This window comes from Centruroides vittatus, unplaced genomic scaffold, assembly GCF_030686945.1.
Source record: "Centruroides vittatus isolate TY-2023 unplaced genomic scaffold, ASM3068694v2 contig_150, whole genome shotgun sequence".
In the NCBI taxonomy this organism is placed as follows: Eukaryota; Metazoa; Arthropoda; class Arachnida; order Scorpiones; family Buthidae; genus Centruroides; species Centruroides vittatus.
The window spans coordinates 167498-190666 of record NW_027120928.1 but is presented as its reverse complement, the minus strand read 5'-3'; the positions used below and the strand labels follow the sequence as shown (position 1 = coordinate 190666).

General features: G+C 26.9%; 1 protein-coding gene across 2 annotated transcripts in view; it reads left to right on the top strand.

The window, feature by feature from the left end:
* The window catches only part of LOC136968614 (aryl hydrocarbon receptor-like), a 119254-nt gene that overhangs the window by 36852 nt on the left and 59233 nt on the right, over positions 1-23169 (top strand). For both annotated transcript variants that reach the window (XM_067262610.1, XM_067262611.1), the window contains exon 2: positions 2766-2956. In XM_067262610.1, the coding sequence (XP_067118711.1) occupies positions 2766-2956 (191 nt within the window). The remainder of the gene's footprint in view (positions 1-2765; positions 2957-23169) is intronic.

Sequence of the window (23169 nt, the reverse complement as noted above, 5' to 3'; positions counted from 1 at the left end):
CTTGATCACAAGTAAACCTATTACTAGACTAACAGATAAATCTGTCCAATTAATAGTCTCAACAAGAAAGGAAGTTAGAAAGTAACCCGAAGTAAAATTGGAAGACAACTGAGAGGAGGTAAAAACATTCCTCCAGGCTAACACGAAGGATCGAGTGCGTACAGATAGTTAGGGCCCATTACCTTATCGTCATAGCAAACTTGTTGAGAATAAGGAATATACTTAGGTCTAAGATCAGATTTCTGCTTAGAATTTTAAAAGAAGTAAAATCGCATGAATTAGAAAGATCAATTATTTTCTCCCCCCGAAAAAATTTCTGTGTAAATTATTAACAGATAAACATACACTAATGGCAAATGAAGCAGACGAGTTTCTATTAATAAAAACTAGTGTTAAACTATTTTAATGTTCATGATAATTTGATTATGTAATTTTAAACGCCGACTAAACTTATTATTAATGTTTTTAAATTACTGATATAAAAAAAAAAATATTGACAGTTTTCATTATTCATTATCGATCATTCATTTCCTTTAACTTTTTTTTAATATTTTGACACGAATGATAAAAGTTTTTGTTGTTTATTGTTTCGCATTTATTAATATTGATGATATTTTACAAGATTAAAGAATAGAAGTGTGGGAATTTTTAGCCATTAATATTGTAGACCAGTTCTACAGACTAGTCAACATTATAGTCAAACTATAGAAGAGACATTGCCAGATGAACGATGTCCACATCTCACGCTAGTTTTCATCTGATGACAAACAGTTCTGCCGTTAGGCGGCGCTTCTGATCTGTCCGTAAGGTGTCGCCAAAGTCTGAGCCTGACGGCGCCACCTATGTCGTCCACACCACATGCATTTGTCATGTCAGTGTTCTCAGCAGTAATTCTACAGATTAGAAATTGATTATTAGTGAACTTTTATGCTACAAGAAAATCTTAAATGAATAACTAACAGTCTTAAAAGGACAGGATGATAAATTTCTTTGATCGTTTCCATTATTAATAGCAGTTACTTGACTGTTAAATATAACGGCTCATAAAATTCATTTTAAAATATATAAAAAGTTATTAATAAAAAAGATATAAAGGGTTTATATTTTTAATTATTTTAAAGGTTTCTGAGATTAATATATTAATTAAAGAATTGAAAAGAGTTTTTATCGTTTATTTTCGTATTTTATTTAAACTTAATTTTTTCCGTATTTAAAATGCTATTATATTATTTCAATATTATAAATTCTGCGTCAATTTTACATAAATATTGAAATAAATTCTATGAAAATGCGCTTACTCTAAGCTGTTTAGAGTAAATTTTCCTTAGAAAATTTCTGAAAATTGTCTCAAGATAAGATATTACTACTTTAACGGGAATATTTTATGAGAATCTTCAATAAAAAGAACTTTCTGGTATCCGTAGATTTTCCGATCGATTATTATATATTAAAATAATAAATTAGATAATCCAGAAGGGTATAAATAACCATAATTTCTGTAAAATTTACAAAAATCTCTTCAAGAATAAAAATAATTTAAACGTGATAAATTTATCAATTGTAAATTCAATTAGTTCCATGGTTAAATTTAATTTTTAACATTCGATACGCTGGTTTTTAATGGCTTAGAGAAGAATTATTTTTTTCTACGAAGAAATTTTTATTTTATTCACATAGTATTGTTAAAAATTGACTTTACAGATTAAATTTTCTTGAGAGACAGAGAATATAGCTAGAAAATGGTTCTCAATAATACGGTACTACCATCATAAACATTTTTTGAATTGCATATGTTTATCGTTTAGTACCTCACTACGTTATGTTTACACAAAACAGTGTTAGAACTATTATTTCTTTCTTTATATTTATTGTTATCTATTGAATCATCGCTTTACTTATTGATTTTTCGTGTTGTAGATTCGTGATTTTCTTCTGGGCATCTATAATTTCGTTTAAATTAAGCTGAGTGTTGTAGAAAGTGCTAATGTTACATTCAACCGTAACGTAGAATTGCTCCTCCTCGAAACTATAAGGAATTCTTTGACGCAGTAGATTATTGTTATTACTTTTTCTTTAATTATAATATAAAGAAAGGAAATAAAATATTTAAAAGCTATAAGAGTTACCGAAAACTATAATTTAATTTATATTAATAAATAAATTAATTGAATACATTAATGTTATCTTTAAATAAAAATAGTTACAAGAAGGTAACTAATGTACTGTACCTGGAATTTTTTTATTGCTGTTGTATACAGTTAAAAAATTCTTATGAATTGATAATTGAAACAAAGTGTCGTGTCTGATTTAGATTGAAGTAAGCATAGACTTGCGGCTCTTTCTTATATGTGTTTGCATAAAGCTCGTATCACACGGAACTTGACATTGTATAAGGTCTAGCATTTTAATTAGTACAATATTCTGAATACTGGGTCACTTCAGGATATCGCATGCATATATTTGCATGTGTGTGAGATCATTATGAGCGCAAGACCCTAGGCAAAAGCCTACTTCGCACATAAGCTAAGTAGGCTTTTGCCTAAAGCTTACATCTAAACAAATTACATGGTGACGTTTTAAAGAGCCAAATCAATTCATACGATCTCGTTTAATTAAATTATTTTATGTTCTATTACTTTTCAATTGTTTTTAATTTGCAAAAATATTTTAATAATAACTTTTTAAATGTAATTATTTTCGAATAACATTAATTTATTCTTGCAAATCTATCCCATTAACGTTATTGTAATTATATTATTGTTTAGTGTTCGTGTGCCGCCCAAAGACTGCCAAACGAAGTCCAATCCAAGTAAGAGGCATCGTGAAAGATTAAATGCAGAACTGGACACATTAGCAAGTCTTCTACCCTTTGAACATAGTGTCCTAACTAAGCTGGACAAATTATCCATTCTTAGATTGAGTGTCAGTTACCTACGAACAAAGAGTTATTTTCAAAGTAAGATATTCTAAAATATTTACCTTCTTTAAGTAATTAAATATATTCATTTATTTATAAACAAATCGTGATCGTAACCAAGTCTAGAATTGAATTTCTACATTAATTCTATGATAATGCACATTACTTAATTATTTTACACGTTTTAAAATAAAGGTGTAATTAATTAAAGTATATTTTGTGAATATTTTTAACTATTTGATTAACTTAGTAGCTCAGTCTACATGCAAGCAATTAAGATTAAATGTACTGTAACATACTCTTTTGTATAGTAATGTGTGCATAAAGTTGATATATCTAAAGTTGAGAAATTGATATTAAGTATAATAGTGAGACAATAAAACTTTGATAGAAAATGGCAGACTGGTTAGAATCAAATCGTCTGTAATTGTCTTCATGATTAAATAAACCCATTTAAAGTACTGAAGCTTAAATTACTCACATAAAATTTGGTTTTTCTACATAAAAATTCATTATTTTAATATAAATTAACGGCAAATTTAATATAACAGATCTAAATAAAGATTATAAACCATTATGGAAATTTACTATAAGTAATTTCATGTAGAACGTAGGGATAACTTACAATATTTAAATGATTTACTTATTGTAATTAATTATAAACATAGATTATATAATTATGTAAGGTATAAATACTTCTTGACTTTAAATTAACCAATTTATATATTAATAATTTTTGAATTAATTTCTAAATTTAAAATTATTGTAATCGAGATGATTGAGATAATACAATTTTAATTTATAACTTATTGTAAATATTTAATATTTATACTTTATATTTTTATTCCTTTAAAATCGACTAAATATCTCATTTATAAATAAGTAAAATAAAAAATTTCGAATTTTTAGAACGTTATATTGAATTTTTAAGACGAAAAAAGTGTAAAAAAAATTTCTGGCACAATTTAAATTCCGTATCCATAAATATAAAATGACTTTTATCCGAATCTATTTTACTCCAAGGCATTAAAACTAGACGGGGGGAATCGAGGCATTAATGTTAGTACGTGCATTGCATATATAGAACTTTATTTCAAATTAATGAACAATGTTTACTATTAAGAAACTTTCTTATATTAAAAAATACAAGATAATTACCATTCACGTTTTCTGTTTATTTTAATTAAAAAAATCATTTCTTATCTAATCTTAAATATTTAAATTTGTACAATCATTTATTCATTACTTTCATAATCCACTGATTATAAAAATTAATAAATGAAACTATTAAATTTTTAAAAAATTAATTTTCTTCTTTATTTTTTTATTTTACGAATTTTATACGAGATTAAGAAAATTATATTACAACTCTAAAAATTTAATTTAAATTATTATTTATTTAATCTATTTATTTAGTCAATTTTAGTAAAATGTTTTAATAAGAATTAATTATTTTATTTCAGTTTTTGTTATAAAAGTGAAAAAATACTTTTAATTTTCATTAGTAAAATATTTAAATATTCTCTTTTAAATTCTGCATTTTATAACAGAATTAATTTTAAATAATTTAATTATTCTCAAATTTAAAATTAAAAAAATAATAATAATTAATGAAAGAAATTCATAAGAAATGTTCAAGAGAAAGTGCTTAAGTTGGTATTAAGCAATGAAATAAATAAATATAATGATAATCAGAAACAGTCTATAAAATTACCATAAATATATGTAGATTATGATTATTACATATTGCCAACTGCATCTTAGATTAGGATATTGAACATAGCTAAATAACGGCTGGATTCAGAGGTTCATTAACCTGCTGTTGGATACAGTTTAAATGAAATTACACTCCTATACATAATAAAGATTTGCATGCATTAAACAAATGATTAAAGTAGCTTAGACCCTGCAGAAAGAAATTAATAAAATATAAAGTTGAAATATTTCAATTTAATCCAATTCTTTAAATAGAGATCTGTGCTGAGATCATTTTTTCGTGTCAAATAATATCAGTAGATCCTGAAAGCTTTGTTTATTTATCAGAGTTTAAAGCAAGGAGCGTTATTAAAAATAAAGGCTTATAGTATATTTAACTCGTTAAAATCTCCATGTTTCGGAATAACCTATAATTATTTATTTTTCTAAAGATTCTTTTGTATCTGTGAAATGAAAATTATCTAATGAACAGAATTCTCTGTCAGTATTATAATTTGTGACTCCTTTATTAGAGCTGATGATCTCGTGTATGTGCAGTGCATGTATTTGTATCATATTCATGTTCATATTTATTTCTATAAATATAAATATACTTTGTACTTGTGAAATTTGTCTGCCGATCTACGTTCTGTATTAACACTACAATTACAAATTCCTTCGTTAGATCTTCTATGTTAGTCTCATATACAGTACTTGTACAGTGTACGTATTATATTTCCTCTATTAATTTATTTTTAAAACGTACGTATCCTTAGGGGTTTATTTCAAGACCGGGATTATTACCTCGTAACAGGAGACGAGTAGGTAAAAATGAAAAGAAATGCCTTAATTACTCGTACATTTTCCGAACTGTCAAAACCATTAATTGACCGTATTTATGGCTTACAGCACAACATTTGTGGTAATTACTGTTTCGTAGTTAACCCCATTCGGTTATTACGTTGTCATTCCTATCTGCTTCGATGACGGTTGTATAAGAACTACTATCTTCTAGTTCAAGCTTTGGAAAGAAATGCTGAATTTCAACCTTTCCTAATAAGTCTTCTGCTGATAAGCTCTCGACTTGTGTACTGTACTCGATGGCGACTTTCTCACACTTAATATTCTTTAATATTTGTAATTTTATTTCAAGAAATGTTTCCGTGAATCTTGGTATAGAAAATACTGCCCGACTACATAATTTGAAGAGGTAGAATTTTAGTTAAACCTCTTAATCCATCTTCAGCATGTTTCTCGTGCTTTTCAACTCGGAATTTATTTTTAACAGCACCTTTATTCCGTGGGATTTAATCGAGGAATTCGTCATTCACATCTTTCTATCTTTTCCGAAAAAAACTCCGTGTAAATGTATTAAGTATCATTATTATCATTATCAGAAAAATCCGAAGATCTGTTTAGCAGCCTAAGATTTATATCTGAATCTTATCAGTTATAAAGTTTTTAAAATGTTTTTTAAAAGATCCAGTTAACCATTGTAAAAACTAAATTGCCATCTTATTCAAATAATTTATTACTTGAAAACTTTATATACGTTGTTCAAGATTAGATCCTTGCTCAATATGACAATTATAACACTCAAACTTTTTAAAAATTTCTCGATATATTGTTCCATTAACGGTTAACTGACTCTGTATATTTAACATGCAACTTTTATGCTTAAAGTAAAAATCTGTAAAGATGTGTCCGAGATTTCATGATTACTGTATGGGGAAAATTTTGTCTACTATTGTGATATTTAAATTATTCCTTGTCGGATAATATTCATTTTACGATAAATGATTTATTCTATTAATAAATTTTAAACTATAATTATAAAAATCTCTGTACAAACGTTAAGAATACGACTACAAAACTCAGAAGCTACTCCAGAAAAGTGTGCCATTCTTCGTTATTAAGTTTAGTGGTGCTTATTTTTCTGTTTTATCCAAAATTATGGCCTATTTGTCACGAATACGTACGGTAAACTTGGTCCGTATTTTAATTTATAAGATAGAACTGAAAATTTATGTAGTATATAGAAGAAAATAGCCACTGTTATTCCTTAATCTTAAGCAGATTAGCCACTAATCTACTTAGAACAGTACATTTTTTCTGGGCAATCTTTGAATTTAGTAGTTTTATCGCTATAAATTTATTACATTTTAAAAAATATTGACTTAATTTTATTATTATTAATCCATTAGTTTATATAAACGAATTTTCCTAATTTTAAAACTAAATTAAAAAAAAAAAATTATTCACAAAATGTGGTCTAACTGAGATTCTGTTCTGGGGGTGATCTGAGAGACTGATAATCAGAAAGAAGAAAAATCAAGCATTTATTTATTTATTTTGTACATTTTTTTTAATTTAAATTTTATTCCCAAAGCCTCTGAGGGAATCCAACACCCGCTCACTCCCCACAAGTACAGTACATCACAAATCAGACAGAACGTTTGATATTTGTATAAACTTCTTAAAATATTTTCAATTTTTAAACAATAAATAATATAATAAATTGTAAAATATTTCTTTAATGATTTCTCTAAAAATGACAAAAAATCCATTCATTTCTATACATTTTAAAAAATTGCAATTTATAAGTTATTTATTGATAATTTTATAAATAAAATTAAGAAATAAATAAATCAAATTTTTATATTTGAAAATTGTATTTAAAATTAAGACATTTTGAATGCAGTAAAGTTCATTTAAATAGCAATTTTGTAGCTACTCTGCATAAAGCCTATTATTAAAATAAGATTAACTTGAAAGACCATTTATTTGAAATGAAATGCTAATGTACATATTCTGTGATTTAATAGCCTCATTAAACAAAATTAGTCAATTTACAATTATATAAATTACTAATAAAAATCAATAAATATACTTCTGAAAAATTACAAATCATTCTTTAATACTAAATAAATTAAGGTATACTCGCATTGTTTATAAATTTAATTTAATTAATATCGACTGATTAGTATTTAATAAATTAAAATAAATTTTATTTTATTATTTAGCCATTTTTAATTTATTAAATAATAAATTCTGTATACGATTTTTAAGTGATTTAAACTGATTAAGCGCAAAAGAAGAAATTTTATGTTTTATTTTCGATAGGAAACACGTAAATTTAGTTCGTATATTCTCAAAAAAATTAATTTTTAGAAAGTTAAATATGAATATTATGAATATATTTAATTAAATTTGCAGAATTGTTTTAAAATTTCGTATTCAGTGCAGCGGGTAATATCATACACATTCTACAGGTTGTATATATCTTGTATTATTCTATTAATTTACAGTACAGTAAAACCTGTGTAAACCGGCACGGTACCAAATTTTTTCTGTTTAGGCAAGTTTCCGTTTTGAACAGGTTTTACTGTATTACTATTACTACTGTTATATGTACTGTACTTATACATATATACTATCCATATATCCCTATACATCTACAGTATAGATACTCTTATATATACTGTTATACTGTATTCTATATAGTGTATTAACATATACTCCTGTATACGTGTAGTAAATTATATTATAGTAAAACCTGTGCGAAACGGAATCCGAATAAACGGAAAAAAATTCTTCGGCACAAAGAGATTTTCTGTTAAAAAAAAGAACCCGTCCAAAACGGAAATCTTCCAAACCGGAAAAAAATATATATATTCAATACCGTGCGATTCCGGTTTACACAGATTTTACTGTATTAATATACTACTTTTTTCGTTTTTAGTTTCATATCTAAAGCAGTATCGTCTTATAGAGTTGTATTTTAAAATAAGATTCTTCAGATGTACGATGAAGAGTTTTCTACTTATCATAATGAATCCGGGTTCGAATTTTGTATGATTAAATCGAATTGTAAGATGCACGATAAAGAATTTTCTGCTTATCGTGATTAATCCGGATCCGAATTTTTATATATATTCTACAATTTTTGCATGAATAATTCAGTCGTTCTTCATTTCTTATACATGCAATTTGATGTTATAGATTATTCTACGTCACAAAAGGTGGAATTAAAGAGCATAAATCCTATAAATTAACCGAATCCGGGATGTGCTCATGGGGAATAAAAAAATTCACTGTAATTACGTTTATCCCTTTCTTATTATAGTAAAACCTGTCTAAAACGGAGCCTGTTTAAACGGAATACATTCTTTGAAACGGAGCGATTTTCTAAGCTAAAAACGGAAACCTGCGAAACTGCAAAAATATTCGTTACTGTGTGATTCCAGTTTACACAGGTTTTATTGTATTAATTGGGTGAAATTCTACTAACTAAATATCAAACTCAGCATTTTTAAACACTTAATGAAACATCGAACACCTATCGCTGAGAAATGTTTATTTAACGAAACACTAACGTTTTCAGAATGATAGAATAGGCCATCTTCAATTACACCTGAAGATGGCCTATTCTATTAGGCTGAAAATGTTAGTGTTTCGTTAAATAAACATTTCTCAGCGATAGGTGTTTGATGATTCATTAAGTGAAATTCTACATTGGTTATTTAAAAATGAAATAACACTCGAATATCAATATCTATTAGTAATTAAATTAAATTTTACCATAATAAAGAATTTTTTCTTTGTAAAATTAATAATTTATTTTTACGTTTGCAATTTAATTCAAAAAAAGAAATTTTACGAGAGTTCATACATAAAAATCATCGAGTGATGATACAAGTCCTTAAAAATATTTTTAATGAATAATAATTACAATTAACTAAGAAATAAATTAATTGGTTACTTTTCAGTTATACAAAATATATATACAGTAAAACCTGTATAAGCCGGACTCGCACCGTACCGAATATTTTTTCCGTTTTGAACGGGTTCTTTTTTAACAGAAAATCTCTTTGTGCAGAAGAATTTTTTCCGTTTAGGCAGTTTCCGTTTTGGACAGGTTTTATTGTATTACTGATTTTCCAGTTTGGAGCTAAAATCAAATCTCTTCAACATTCTCTATTTGCTGATTATTTGATATATATTATTGCAAAACGTCACCATCGTCATCAGCTTCTTCTTGTCCCAAAGTGCAGGGATCGACTGTCTTGTCGAATGGTGACCATTTCTCTCTGTTACGTCTGCATCTATCAATCTATTTTCTACTTTATTATTGTAAAACACTTTTAAATTTATTGTTTCAAGTGTTTTTATGATTTATTTCAAGGGCTTAAAATAAAGTTTTGGTTTAATTTTGACTGTTTTCCACGTATCTAAAAATTACTCTTATTATATAAATAAGAAAAAGTATTTCCAAATGCAAGACGTCCAATTCCTTATCTTCCTCTTACTGATACAGATGTAAAATTAATAATTTAAGTTCTATTAAATTGTTTTTCAGAAAGGTTTTCAGTAATTTGATTAAATCAACAACATGAATATTTTTCTGTTTATTATTCCGGCTTGAAACCACTTCAAATTATAATAATTTGAGCAAAAACATTCGAACAGAAAATATTTACTTTCCACGATAAAATAATATTCTCAGAAAATTTAATAAAACCTGTGTAAACCGGAGTCGCCCTATATCGAATGTTTTTGTCCAGTTTGGCAGGTTTTCGTTTTAAGCAGGTTGTTTTTTAACATGGAAAATCGCATCGTTCCAAAGAATTTAGAATTTTTTATTCAGGTTCTGTTTTGCGCGGGTTTTATTGTACTATCAAAGTTTCAATTAATTAAAATATTATTCGTATCCGAACAACAGTAGATCGAGTTTATAATACAGCAAAACCTGTGTAAACCGGAATTGCTCTGTACCGAACTTTTTTTTTCTGGTTTAGAAGGTTTCTGTTTTGAAGAGTTGTTTTTTTAACATAGAAAATCTCTCTGTTTCGAAGAATTTTTTGCGTTTAGGCAGGTTTCTTTTTTATCGGGTTCCGTTTCGGACAGGTTTTACTGAATTGATCATCAGAGAAACAGAATTTATAAATTTATACATTTAAAAAATTATAAATACAGTAAAACCTCTCCAAAACAAGTAATCTGCCTAACCCGCGGAAAAATTCTTCGGAATGAAGCGATTTTCTATGTTAAAAAGAACCTGTTCAAAACGGAAATATGCTAAACCGGAAAAAATTAGGTAGCGTGCATTTCCGTTTACACAGGTTTTACTGTATTTTATGTAAATATATGACTTATAGATTGTATTAACGTTTGGCGTTTATATATAAAATGTTTTGTACAGGAATTATTTTGTACTGTACAATTTTATAATAATTTATTTTAAAATATTACATAATATTTATTAAAATTTGTACTAGATATAGCTTGAAATTTAGATTTATGATATATAAATGACATTATTGACAATAATACGTAAATGATTTTTGGCTGTAAGAAGGAAATGATCCTATTCTATTTCTGATTCGAATTTATTTTTGTATTAAAATTTAGGAATTTGGAGTTGAAAAAAGCTTATTGTAAAGAATTTTGAACGTATTTTAATATTTTTAAACTGAATTTTCTTTAAAATTACAATAGAAAAGAGTGTAAACAGTAAGGTGCGTTATTCAAAAAACGTGTTATTTTCGCTCTTTCACATTTATAAAATATTTTTAATGAATTCAATGTTCAAAATATACTATATACACTCTATAATCACACTACCTCATATTTTCTAGAATCGTGTTTTGTATGCAATATTTTGTTTTAAAAAATTGTATGTATTTATATAAATTCAAATGTTTTCAGGAAATTTTAACAAAAAATATGAAATATTTTTATTTGTTACGTATAGAAACAATATACAATAAAACCTGTGTAAACCGGAATCGCACTGTACCGAATATTTTTTCCAGTTTGGCAGGTTTCCGTTTTTAACAGGTTCTTTTTATAACGTAGAAAATCGCTTTGTTCCGAAGAATATTTCTGTTTAGTCAGGTTTCCTGTTTATTCGGGTTCCGTTTTAGACAGGTTTTTACTGAAGTTTACTGAGCTATATCAAATACTATAAATTGTTTATATAAAACGTTCTTAATAATTAATTTCATTGAAATGAATAATTCCTAAGTTTATTAATACGTTATTACAATTTTTTTATTTTTATAATTTATTTTTGATTATATTTAATTTAATTTAATTATCAAAGAAATGACAATTTTATTAAAAAAATTTGTCGGCTCCTTAATGGTGGTTTCTCCGTCAGTCACAAAGAAGCTATACCAGTACAGTGAATACAGCTTTACGGGGTAAGTTTCTGTGATAATTAGAAAAATAAATGCAATTTAAATAATATATTAAGATGCTTTATTTATTAATAATTTATATAGCAAGATTTTGTATACATTTGTATAAAATTTTACTTTATTTTCTAATTAGTATTTTTTTAATGACAAAAATAAATCTTAAGTACATTTACTTGATAAAATTAAATTTAGTTTAATAAAATTTTATAAGAATTTTTTCACAGATTTTCTTATTTCTGTATTATTTGAATTAAATATTTTAATTAAGAAACTGTAGAGAAGCAATTAATTTGTCGTTCTTATTTCATTTTATAAATCTTTTTTCATTTTGAATTTAAATTCAAGAAGTTTTATATAAAAAAATCATATAAATCTTCGGAAGTATCCTGCAAATTCTTAATTAAGACATTCTTTTTCTTCTCAGCCATTAATTAATGTGATATTTCTTCAATCTTCTCGTTAAATAATTAATTACTTACGAAATATTCGTAAATATATTTGTAAAAATATTTTAAAATATAATTTATAGTATATATTTATCAACTTTATCAGTTATTTGGCATTGTAATTCTTTATCTTATGGTAATAATTATTCCTTTTATATTTAAAAATATCATAAGAGATTTGATATTTAGTTTTAATTAATTAATTTCAATCCATTTCGTTCACTTAAAAAACGTATAATTTAAACCTTTAATGATATTTTAACAAAGGAAACTATACTTTAAATTGAAGCTAATTATATTTATTATTTATATACTTTTTGAACTATACTATATTATATCTTTAGGCCTATGTATATAAAAAAAATTTTTGATTCTTTATCTCTTTTATTTATCTGAATAAGGGTGTTTTATTGTTGTGTGTTATAGCTAAATTACGATGATAATTTATTTATAATTTAAAGAAAATATTTAATATTGCTTAAATACTGATTAATTAGGTATTTTTATACACATTACACAAAAATTGAATATAAAATAAACTAATTATAAACATAATTTATTGTATATAGGCTACAGTACAATTATAGGAGTTTGAGAGTTGAATGCTCTTATAATGCAAGTCGTACCTTTAATCGTTGTAATTTTCTTAGAATTAAGTCTAAAAATTTTAAAAACAAGCAAAGTTTCTCATTATTTCTTTTATATAAAACTTCACAAACGTATTTTCGATATTAAATTTCAAGTCTTGTTTCTATCAAATATAAAAGCAAACGACTAAATTATTAGTTTAATTTATAGAACATTTTCATAGTTGAATTCTTTATTTAGTTCTTAATAAGTGTTGCATTAAAACCTGTCGAAAACGAAAACTTCTTCGGAACGGAAAGCTGCCAAACCGGCAAAAACATTCCGGATTACACAGGTTTTACTGTACAATCTTTATTCCTTCTCTCTTGCTTAAGACGTTATCTCCACGCATAAACCGGGATCAAATTAACAATATACTAAATTAGAGAGTTTTAAAATATATATATATATTTGATAAAATTGGAAAGTAATTGAATTAAGCAAAATTAAGAAAAATAAATTGATGGAACATTACGGAAAGAAAGCTTTTTTCCTAGAAGAGTTTGAAAGTGCATTCCCAAGACTATCAGTGTGTGTTTGTGTTCGAGACATTACGTATCTCACGTTAGTACATCGATCACTCAGACCTGGTTCCTGACATTTTCTCGATTGAATGTGTCTCGGAGTAGGAGATCTTCGGCTCATGTCCCAGACAGTTTTGATGGACTGGATAGGACAACACAACTGATTGGTTTGCCGGCTGCTATTTCTGCTGCTGTCCGAATAAGATGAACGAAAGATTGTGGTCCACTCTTTGCACGGATATTACTGCCTTCAAAAAAACTTTCTCTCTCATCTTTCTCTCTCAATCGCCTTCAGAAAACTGTTCACGAGACTAATAGATATACCAAGAAGAATGGCTACATTATTTTTCTTTATTTCGATTCTGATTAAATAAATCTCCTCTACTTACATGCAATTTTTCAAGTAACCAATTTCCAAACCTTTCTTATATATATATATAAATTATTTTGTACTTTTCTTTCTTCATTAGCAAATTTTCTTTTAAATTAATCGAATTCGTGCCAGATAACGTAGGAAAACAAAATCCCTGAAGGTCCTCGTACGACAATGAAAATATTCAAATAAACATCAAACAAACTTACAGTAAGACCGGAATCGCACGATAACGAACATTTCTTCCGCTTTGACAGGTTTTATCGTAATTATAAAGGAATAGAGTGTGTGGTTTTTACACGCTCCATTCCTATACATGAAATGAATTCCACATCGAAGGCAGCTCAGTAAGTATGCAACAATTGCTTACAGTAAAGGGCATTTTTTAGATAAGTGAATTACTAACGAATTCGCATACTTTTGAACTTAATCGGGTCAAGTACTTTCAGAGATTTCGTAATAACACATTTTAATAATTTTCTGCAGTTTCAAGTATTTAATTTTGTAGAATCTTCTCGTTAAACCGTTAATTATATTTATGTTTTATGTATTTATAATAAAAGAGAATTTTATTATTGTATTCACAGTAGATTCCTTTATTTTTATTTATCCTTGAGATTTGAAGTCATTGTCTTCTTAATGATGAATCTAGAAAAATATCTAAAAAATAAATTTAAGTGGAAAAATATTTTAAAAAATTAGGTTTAAATTCATTCTAAATCAAAATTTTATTAACTTTTTAATCATTGAATTTATTCAAGTATATATATAAGAATACAGTAAAACCTGTATAAACCGAACTCGCACCGTGCAGAATAGTTTTTCTGATTTAAACAGGTTTTCTAACACAGAAAATCTTTGTATTTCAAAATTTTTTCCATTTAGACAGGTTTGCGTTTTATTAAAGTTCCGTTTTGAACAGGTTTTACTGCATCGTAGAATAATTATAATAACTATTACAAGAGTTTTTTGAATGATGTATTAATTAACAATAAACATAAATTTATTTAAAAATAAGTTTAATTAATAAAATATCGAATATTTTATGCGTAATTTTGAATAATTTTATATTTATGTGAGGAGTAGAAGCTGGAGCGCGAGACGATTTGAGTTTGACAGACCTCACATGCTAGACGTCAATACAAAAGACGTTCCTAAGCAGGGACTATTAGAGATATTAGAAGGCAATGTGCTTGGTCTAGGCACAGCACGTAATCTGTGAGAGTTCGCAATGGGAGGTCTCTCCATTGTGATAGTACACTTCTGGGCTATTACTTTATCTCGTGCTTCTACTTGTCTGCTACTGTGGACACATACCAAGACATTTTGTACGTGAATTCAATCGTAATGAGATATTCTTCAGCATTGTTGATTTAGACATATTATTTTCTAAATTTCTACTCTTCTACTCTTTAAATTATTTGCGAAACTAATTTAATTTATATCCTTCTTTTCTTTCACAAGTGTACAGTACTTTTGTCAGGATTCATAATTATAATGAATGTCTCTTAGTGTAAAAAATGTACAGGATTTTTTCCAATTACTCTTCAACTTCTTCTCTAATTTTCTCAATTTTGTCTAATCTTTCTCTAATTTATACAGTAGAGCCTGCGTAAACCGGAATTGCACGGTAACGAATATATTGTTTTGGTTTGGCAGGTTTTCGTTTTATTTGGGTTCCGTTTTGAACAGGCGTTATTGTATTTAATTTCAGAAATGATAAATATGTATATAACTATATATATTACATATAGGGTGGTCCAAAAGTCATAAACATTAAATTAATGTATATGTATAGTAAAACATAATAATAATTTGTAATAAATAATAATTCATAAATTTAGTTAAAAAGTAAAACCTGTCCTAAATGGAACCTGAATAAAACGGAAATATGCCAAACTGGAAAAATATTCGGTATCATGCGCTTCCGGTTTTACTGTATTTATATTAAATTAAGTTTAAGAAGCTTTAATTTAATAAGAAAATACATATTTTCGTTAAAAAATTTGTTTAAAAACTTTTAAAATTATTAATAATAATAATTTCAAAATGAATACAGTAAAACCTGTGCAAGCCGCCGGAATCACACGAAATTTATTCCTTTCCGTTTTGAACAGGTCCTTTTTTAACATAGATAATCGCTCCGTTTCGAAGAATTTTTCCGTTTTAGGAATTTCAGTCTTATTCAGGTTCCGTTTTAAACGAGTTTTACTGTCATTTTGAAATTTTATCGCATAGGATTGAAAGTACGAGTAAGGTAGATGTCATTATAAATTAGGTTCAACTTTATTTTATACATATATATATATATATATTAAAGTTCATTCTATCAGCAGTTTACTAACATAAAATTGGGGAAAAATTTAACCTAATTACAACAGGTCGTCAGGTTGAACATTACAGGTTCAACTTGACGATGGCCTATGGAATAGGTCGAAAACGTTTGTTTTAAATAAACTTTCTCGGCAACGATAAAAGTGTTTGCTTATTGTTTAATATTTTGCTGAGCACGTTCTATTTAACGAATAATTTAACTTTAGCTTGACGATTGATCAAATAAAGTTGAAAAAATGGGGAATCCCCTTTTGATATTAAACTATAATTTCCTCATAAGCAATTGCTCAGAACAGTGATTTCCAAAGTGGGCGCTACTCCCCTTCTTGAGGTCGTTAGAAGACTCAAGGGCTGTGGAAGGCAAGGGACAAAAATTCATATTAAAACTAAATATGAATATAGGAAATATATGCATTGCAAATCATTCCTTGTGTTAAAGTTCACATTTTCTAACCACTTGAATTAGTGTGTGTGTGTAGTATTTATGTGAAATTTTATATAAATTATAAATTATTCTTTATGATAGCAAACGTTAATTATGCTTTCAAAGCATGTGAAATATATTTAAAAAACAAAGAAAAATGAGGAAATAAATTTAAGTGTATATTACTCTTTACGCTCTAAAAATCTCCATTTGTAATTTTCACTTATTTTAGATATCGAATACAAAACGATTTTATTTAAAAAGCTGATTTTCCTTTATAGAAAAAATAATATTTTTCGTGCTGAAACTATTTTTAAATACACAGTCCAAAAATCAGTGTTTTCAAACATGAAATAGTAAACTGAGTACAGAACAACGTGTTTTTCTTGCATAAAATTAGTGGAAACGTGACTTGAATAAGACAGAAATTTAGGCTTTACAGTAGTCACCTTACTTATTTACATTGAAGTAGAACGATTATCTGTGGTAATATGGAATTAGAGTACGCTACGGCCATTTCGGATTAAAAATTACGAATATAAAAGATTTATGGGCTCTTTTTATGAATTACAAGCGTAAGAAAAGTAATGTATTCACTTACAGACTCCCTTGGGATAATGCAGAACCTCAGATACTGTAATATTAAACCACAGAAGTAATTTACCTTATTGTTTAACATTTATTATTTCTGGAATTAAATAAAGGGAAACAATATTAACCTTATTTTTTCGATAAATAAAAGTACGTAATAATTATATTTTTGATTTGTGGCATTAAGTAAGCATTAATAATATAGTTTACACTACATACATTTATACGTTTATTATTAGAAAACAAGTAAAAAAAGGTATAATAAATAATAAAATTTTCCTTAGTAAAGTTAAATTTAATATATTTCAATTAAAATATAATTTAATTTTAGTTTTTGGAGCTTAGAAATTTTTAAAAATAGTTTGAAAAATTAACCTATTTAACGTACTGTACAAAAAACTAACCTACATATACGTATAAAAAAATTAAATATATTATTATTTTCTTATGTTTTACGTACAAACTACATAATTTTTTTCTTTTTCTTGAAGTATAATTTGAATTATTGTTAGTAATTAAATATAGTAGTTACAATCCAGTGACCTATATCTGAATGAGCATGAGAAACGATAATTTCAAGCTGGCGTGCATGCTTTAACTTAAGGATTAAAAGACATCGTACTGAACTGTACTTCAATCAAATCTTTAACATTAAGTTGTCGAACAACGTGGCATACAATAATGAAGTTATTTCTCACAGCAAACGTAACTAAATGTATCGAGAAGAATACAGTAATAAATATAATTGCACGTAATAAAGCCATGTCTCCATTTCTGTACAATTTTATTCATCATAAACTGTTTATAATTCAATAAATTATATCATTTTTTAAAGTTTGCTGTACAATTTATATATATATGCGCATATATTTTAATTATTATTAAATAAGTTTATTTAATTCTCTACAATTTCTAAACCTTTAAAAACAAATATAGTACTTTCTTCAAGGTCAACGGCATACAAAGAATTAAGTGAAAAATTTTATTGTTGAATTTATTAAAAATAATATTAATACGGTAAAACTTGTGTAAACCGGAATCGCATTTCTTAGAACGTTTCGAGCAGGTTTTCTTTTTTTTAACATAGAAAATTGCTCCGTTTCGAAGCAATAAAATTGTTTCCGTTCTGAACAAGTTTTACCGTAACAGCAGAAGAGTTAAATGAAGAAATATATATAGACCTATATTTCTAAACCTTCCTCAAGACATGGAAGTTGTATTGAAATATAGAAGATAAAATTCTCACCAATCAATATAAATCTTCCTCCTTTATTATGATACGAATCCATATTTTATATTAATCATAATGATTTATATACGCTTCCTGTTATATTCAACCGTATAAAATACTTAGAAATTTTAAAGGATTAACGTCATTTGAGCGTATTTCTAAGAAGAATTAGAATTATTTGAATTGGTCTTTTCTGTAGTTTGCTAGAAAAAATGAAATAAAATGAGTTAGTGGAAGACGAAGGTGCAAGATGCGATGAAAGTGACAGTTACAAATCACCTTTCATCAGTGATTATCTACCTCACACTGTGTTCTTGGAATCAAGTGAAGGAGAAATGAGGCAGTTTTTCTGCTTCCATCTCGAGAAAAATTGCCTTCTAACAGCCGCTAGGTCACACCAACATCGTGGCAAAATTCACGGATATTAATATATCGATGTAAAATATAACATTTAGTTCAACTTAAATTATTCACTATTTTATACGCTCATTTTTTCCGAAATTATTTTTGGTGTCGCCTGGTGATTTAGGAAGGTATCGACCAGGTACATCGTCCATAATTGTTTATATTCCTTATTTTCGGCAGGCGATAAAAGTGTATAATTGTTTTTAACATGCTGGAAATTGTATAGGCCTATCACTAAAGATTTTATATTTCAAATTCTGTAAATTGTACGTAGATATTGCATTTAAAATTGCTTTTTTTTAGCTTAAAAACATATTTAATACAATCAAAAAAGAATTTTTTAAGTCGTTATAAAGGAGTTTGCTGTAAACGATTCTGCATAGAATTATTTAAAGATATCTTGAAATAAATTAATTATATAAATGACTTTTCTTAAAAATAAATTTAAAAAATTACGTGAAAGTGGCTTTCTTTCACGTTGTATTCTGCACAAATATTGGGTTTCTTTGATTCGAAATCTAATTTTAAAACTATGAATTTAAGGAAAACATTTAGCAATTGCCAGACTACTTTCCTAGTTTATGCATAACGACGATATTAAATAGATTTATTTATAGACTCTCCTATCTTGATAGCGTTGTAACGTATATAATTTATTTAAACTCAGACATAGCTAAGCTATATGAGAACATGCGATTTTCTTATGTATTTCTTCACATTTTAGTGTAAAAAGTTGATAAAGATTAAACAGATCCTTTTTTAAGCTTAAGTATGATAGAGAGTGGTCTAAAAGTCATTAACAGTGTTTCAGATACCGTACTTTTTCCCTCTAAAATCGATGGGAATACGATTAAAAAAGACACAATTAGTTCAGTATTTACGACGGGTCACCCTTTATGTAATATGTAGGCCTATTTAATAATGCCACAGAACGCAGATACAGTGTAAATTATCGTTACACAACTAGTAGTAGTGTATTCCCCGCTAAATTTGAAAATGTAATTTCGATACTTCAATATTATATTTAATTTAATTTTAAGTGAAAATGAGATGTAGATCATTTGTCTGACACGCGTACGGGGAGGTTATATTTTATTATTTTAGAACGTCTATTAAGATTCTAGGCTAGCTGTACGTAGAGCAGTTGAATCTTTTAAGTCGCGAAATATGAAAATATACTTTGTATAGGAAGTTTAATCGATTTTCTCGACTGTCTGAACAAAGTAGATGACTGTGATTTATGATATACTCTAGGTGTGGTTACACTGTGGGAAATTTAATACAGTTCCACGGGAATACTCACGTGACACATACTTGATAAACGGTTCTTGATGGGGGAGGGGGAAAGACATTGAAAAATGCGAGAAATCACATCAGAAAATTTCGGACCTCTCATTATTCACTAGAGACTCCGAGTTGTTTTTCTATTCTAATCTTTTATTTTTTTCCTTGTACACACACACATATATAACCTATATAGGTATATACAATTTTTAATATGTTTTAGAGGACATATTTTTTAAGCCGTAACGACTATACTTGATACGAGATCTGTAAAGAAAGACGTATAATTTACAAGTATTTTGTTAGTTTTTACCTGTTGTAATCTACACGAGTTATTTCTAATCTCCAACTAATGCCATTCTAGACATGATTTAGACTTTTATAGAGGGAATCGTGTAGAAAACTTTTATAAACAATAGCATTTAAACCATAGAACATACCACTATTGAATCATTAACTTCGATGCCCCTGGGCGAAAGTAACGATCTGGAACCTACTATAATCAAATTTGTCCTTCAGAATTTATTTAAGAAAAACAATAAAACGACTCTCTTGATCTTCAACTGAGATCAGAAGAGCTGTTTTTGATACAATTTAATACGAAACACCCGACATCAAGGTAACTAAATTAAAAAAATATATAGAAGTACAGCAAAACCTGTCTAAAACGGAATACATTTTTTAGAACGGAGCGATCTTTTGTCAAGAAAAAGAACCCGTTCGAAACAGAAATCTGCCAAAACCGGAGAAGATATTCGGCATTGCGAGATTCCGGCTTACACAGGTTTTACTGTATTTTAAAGCTAAAATTTTATTCTAAGCATTAGAATTTAATTTAAATTACAAAATTCTCGATGGTGAGAGGGGCTAAAAAGCATTTCCATCAAAATTATACATGAAAAAACGAGAAAGATTTCCATTTAAAAAAATCGATAATATATTAATAGTTGAAATTTATTGTTTTTCTTCATATTTCATGAATTCTGCCTTCTGAATAATTGATAGAATTTTTAAAATGTTCGGAGATAGTTTTGGCTGCATTGAATGATTGAATAGCCTATTGAATATATATGCAATGGATAAAATAGAATAGGAAAGGCTGTAAAAATCTTTCTTGAATAAAATCGGATAAAATATTGAATAGTACCTGTAGGTTATTATTTATTTATTTATTTATTTTTTGCATAAAAATAAAATTTTGATTTATGTAGAGAATAAATAAATAATAATTATATTTATTCGTTTTATTTGTTTGTCGATACTAACGATGGATAAATGAATTGTTTTGGGTGTCGGGCCCTTTAAAGCAGTAAAATTAAGACATAAAAATGTTTCTATCCGCCTTTTTATAATTTCATTTTAATACTTTAAAGACCAATAAAGTTTAGTCACTTACAATTTGATTGAATTATTAAATCCTATTTTTTAATAGCTGAAAATAGGATATTATTATGAAAAAATAGTGAAATTAATTACATTTAAAGCGTAATTTTTGATTTTTGTGTTAAACTTCAAGTCCTTTAATACAATTCAAATCTACAGTAACGTCCCTTGTAACGTCCCACAGTAATTTTTGTAAATTTGATTTGTATTTTACACTTTTTTACAATTAAATTATACATTTTATATACAAAATTAAAATTTACGAACATGATACACGGTTTTCTACAACGATTTAAACAATTAGAAGACACGAAAATTCAAATTTTACATATAAAACGATGTTTTTCGATAGGGTAGATAGTTTTATATTACTATTTTCGCCAAATTTATACCTAATTATCGAACCAATTTAAAATTTGTAAGCCCTAAAAACACCAATTAAAACCGCGCAAAAGTAATTTAAGGTCATGGTAAAACCTGTAAAATAAGTTAAAAAACGTAACAGAACTGCTCTCAACGAACGGTAAAAGAACATATATTTATCATTTACAAATTTCATTATATATATTCTATTAATAAATACACCGTTGTTATTAATGTTGAGTAATTAAGAATTTGAAAATAAAAGCCTGAATAAGGCAAGGAGCATCTTTAGCAATTTGGAATATAAGCAGGAGTGGGATGGGCACATTGTTCTAATACCGAACTCCCTATACAAATAAGCCATTATAGACATCATTTCCTCAATCACATCGGACTAATGCACAAGCACTGTAATTACTTGGCCGATGGAACCAAGATCGCATGAATATTTCAGGTGTAATTTCCCCGGTTCACCTGTCCGCCTCAGTCTTCAGATATCCATTTACCAGAAAGATTTAAACTAGCATCTCTGCATATAAGAGTGAAATGCGATTCTGATCTTCCTCAGATTCCTATCTAATCTACACTAGATTGTTTCCAACCAACTTTTATAATTTTCAATACAACTCTTCCTAATAACTCCTATTCAATTATTAATATCTACTAAAGAAATTGATCTAGTAAAGAGAAAAATTCAAAATAGCTAATTTTACTTAATTCAAGTGTTAATTAGTATTATAAATATCATTAAAATTATATACTCGTTGAAAATTTTTAAAATTTTAAAATAGAATTTCTAAATTTAATATGCAGTAAAACCTGCATAAACCGGAATCACACAGCTCCCCGTTTGCCAGGTTTCCGTTTTGAACAGGGTTTTTTTTTATAAACATAGAAGACCGTTCAGTTCAGGCAAGTTTCCATTTTAAACAGGTTTTACCTCACATAAAATTTCGAAATTTCTAATCATACGTTTTTATATTGTCTTTAGACAACGTTAATTAATTAAAGTTTAATTAAAATAAAAATATTCAACCTCCAATTCTTATTTATATTAACAAATAAAAATTGTAGGAAAAATTATATTTGGACTTAAACAAAAGTAATTTATAAAATAATAGCAATATATAGTTTACTGTTTTATGGATTTAAATAAGATTTGCATCGATGTAAATATATAAAACAATAAATTACATTGTTCATTGATTGTTTTGAACGTTTTTCTTCTAAAATTTTATACTTAAAGATAATATTTATATATTATAATAATATAATATCCAATAAATTTAGACTTAAGAGATTACAGAACGAGTAAGCATTTTTATTATTTGTACACTTTATTTATAATTTCGCATAATTATTGTTTTGGA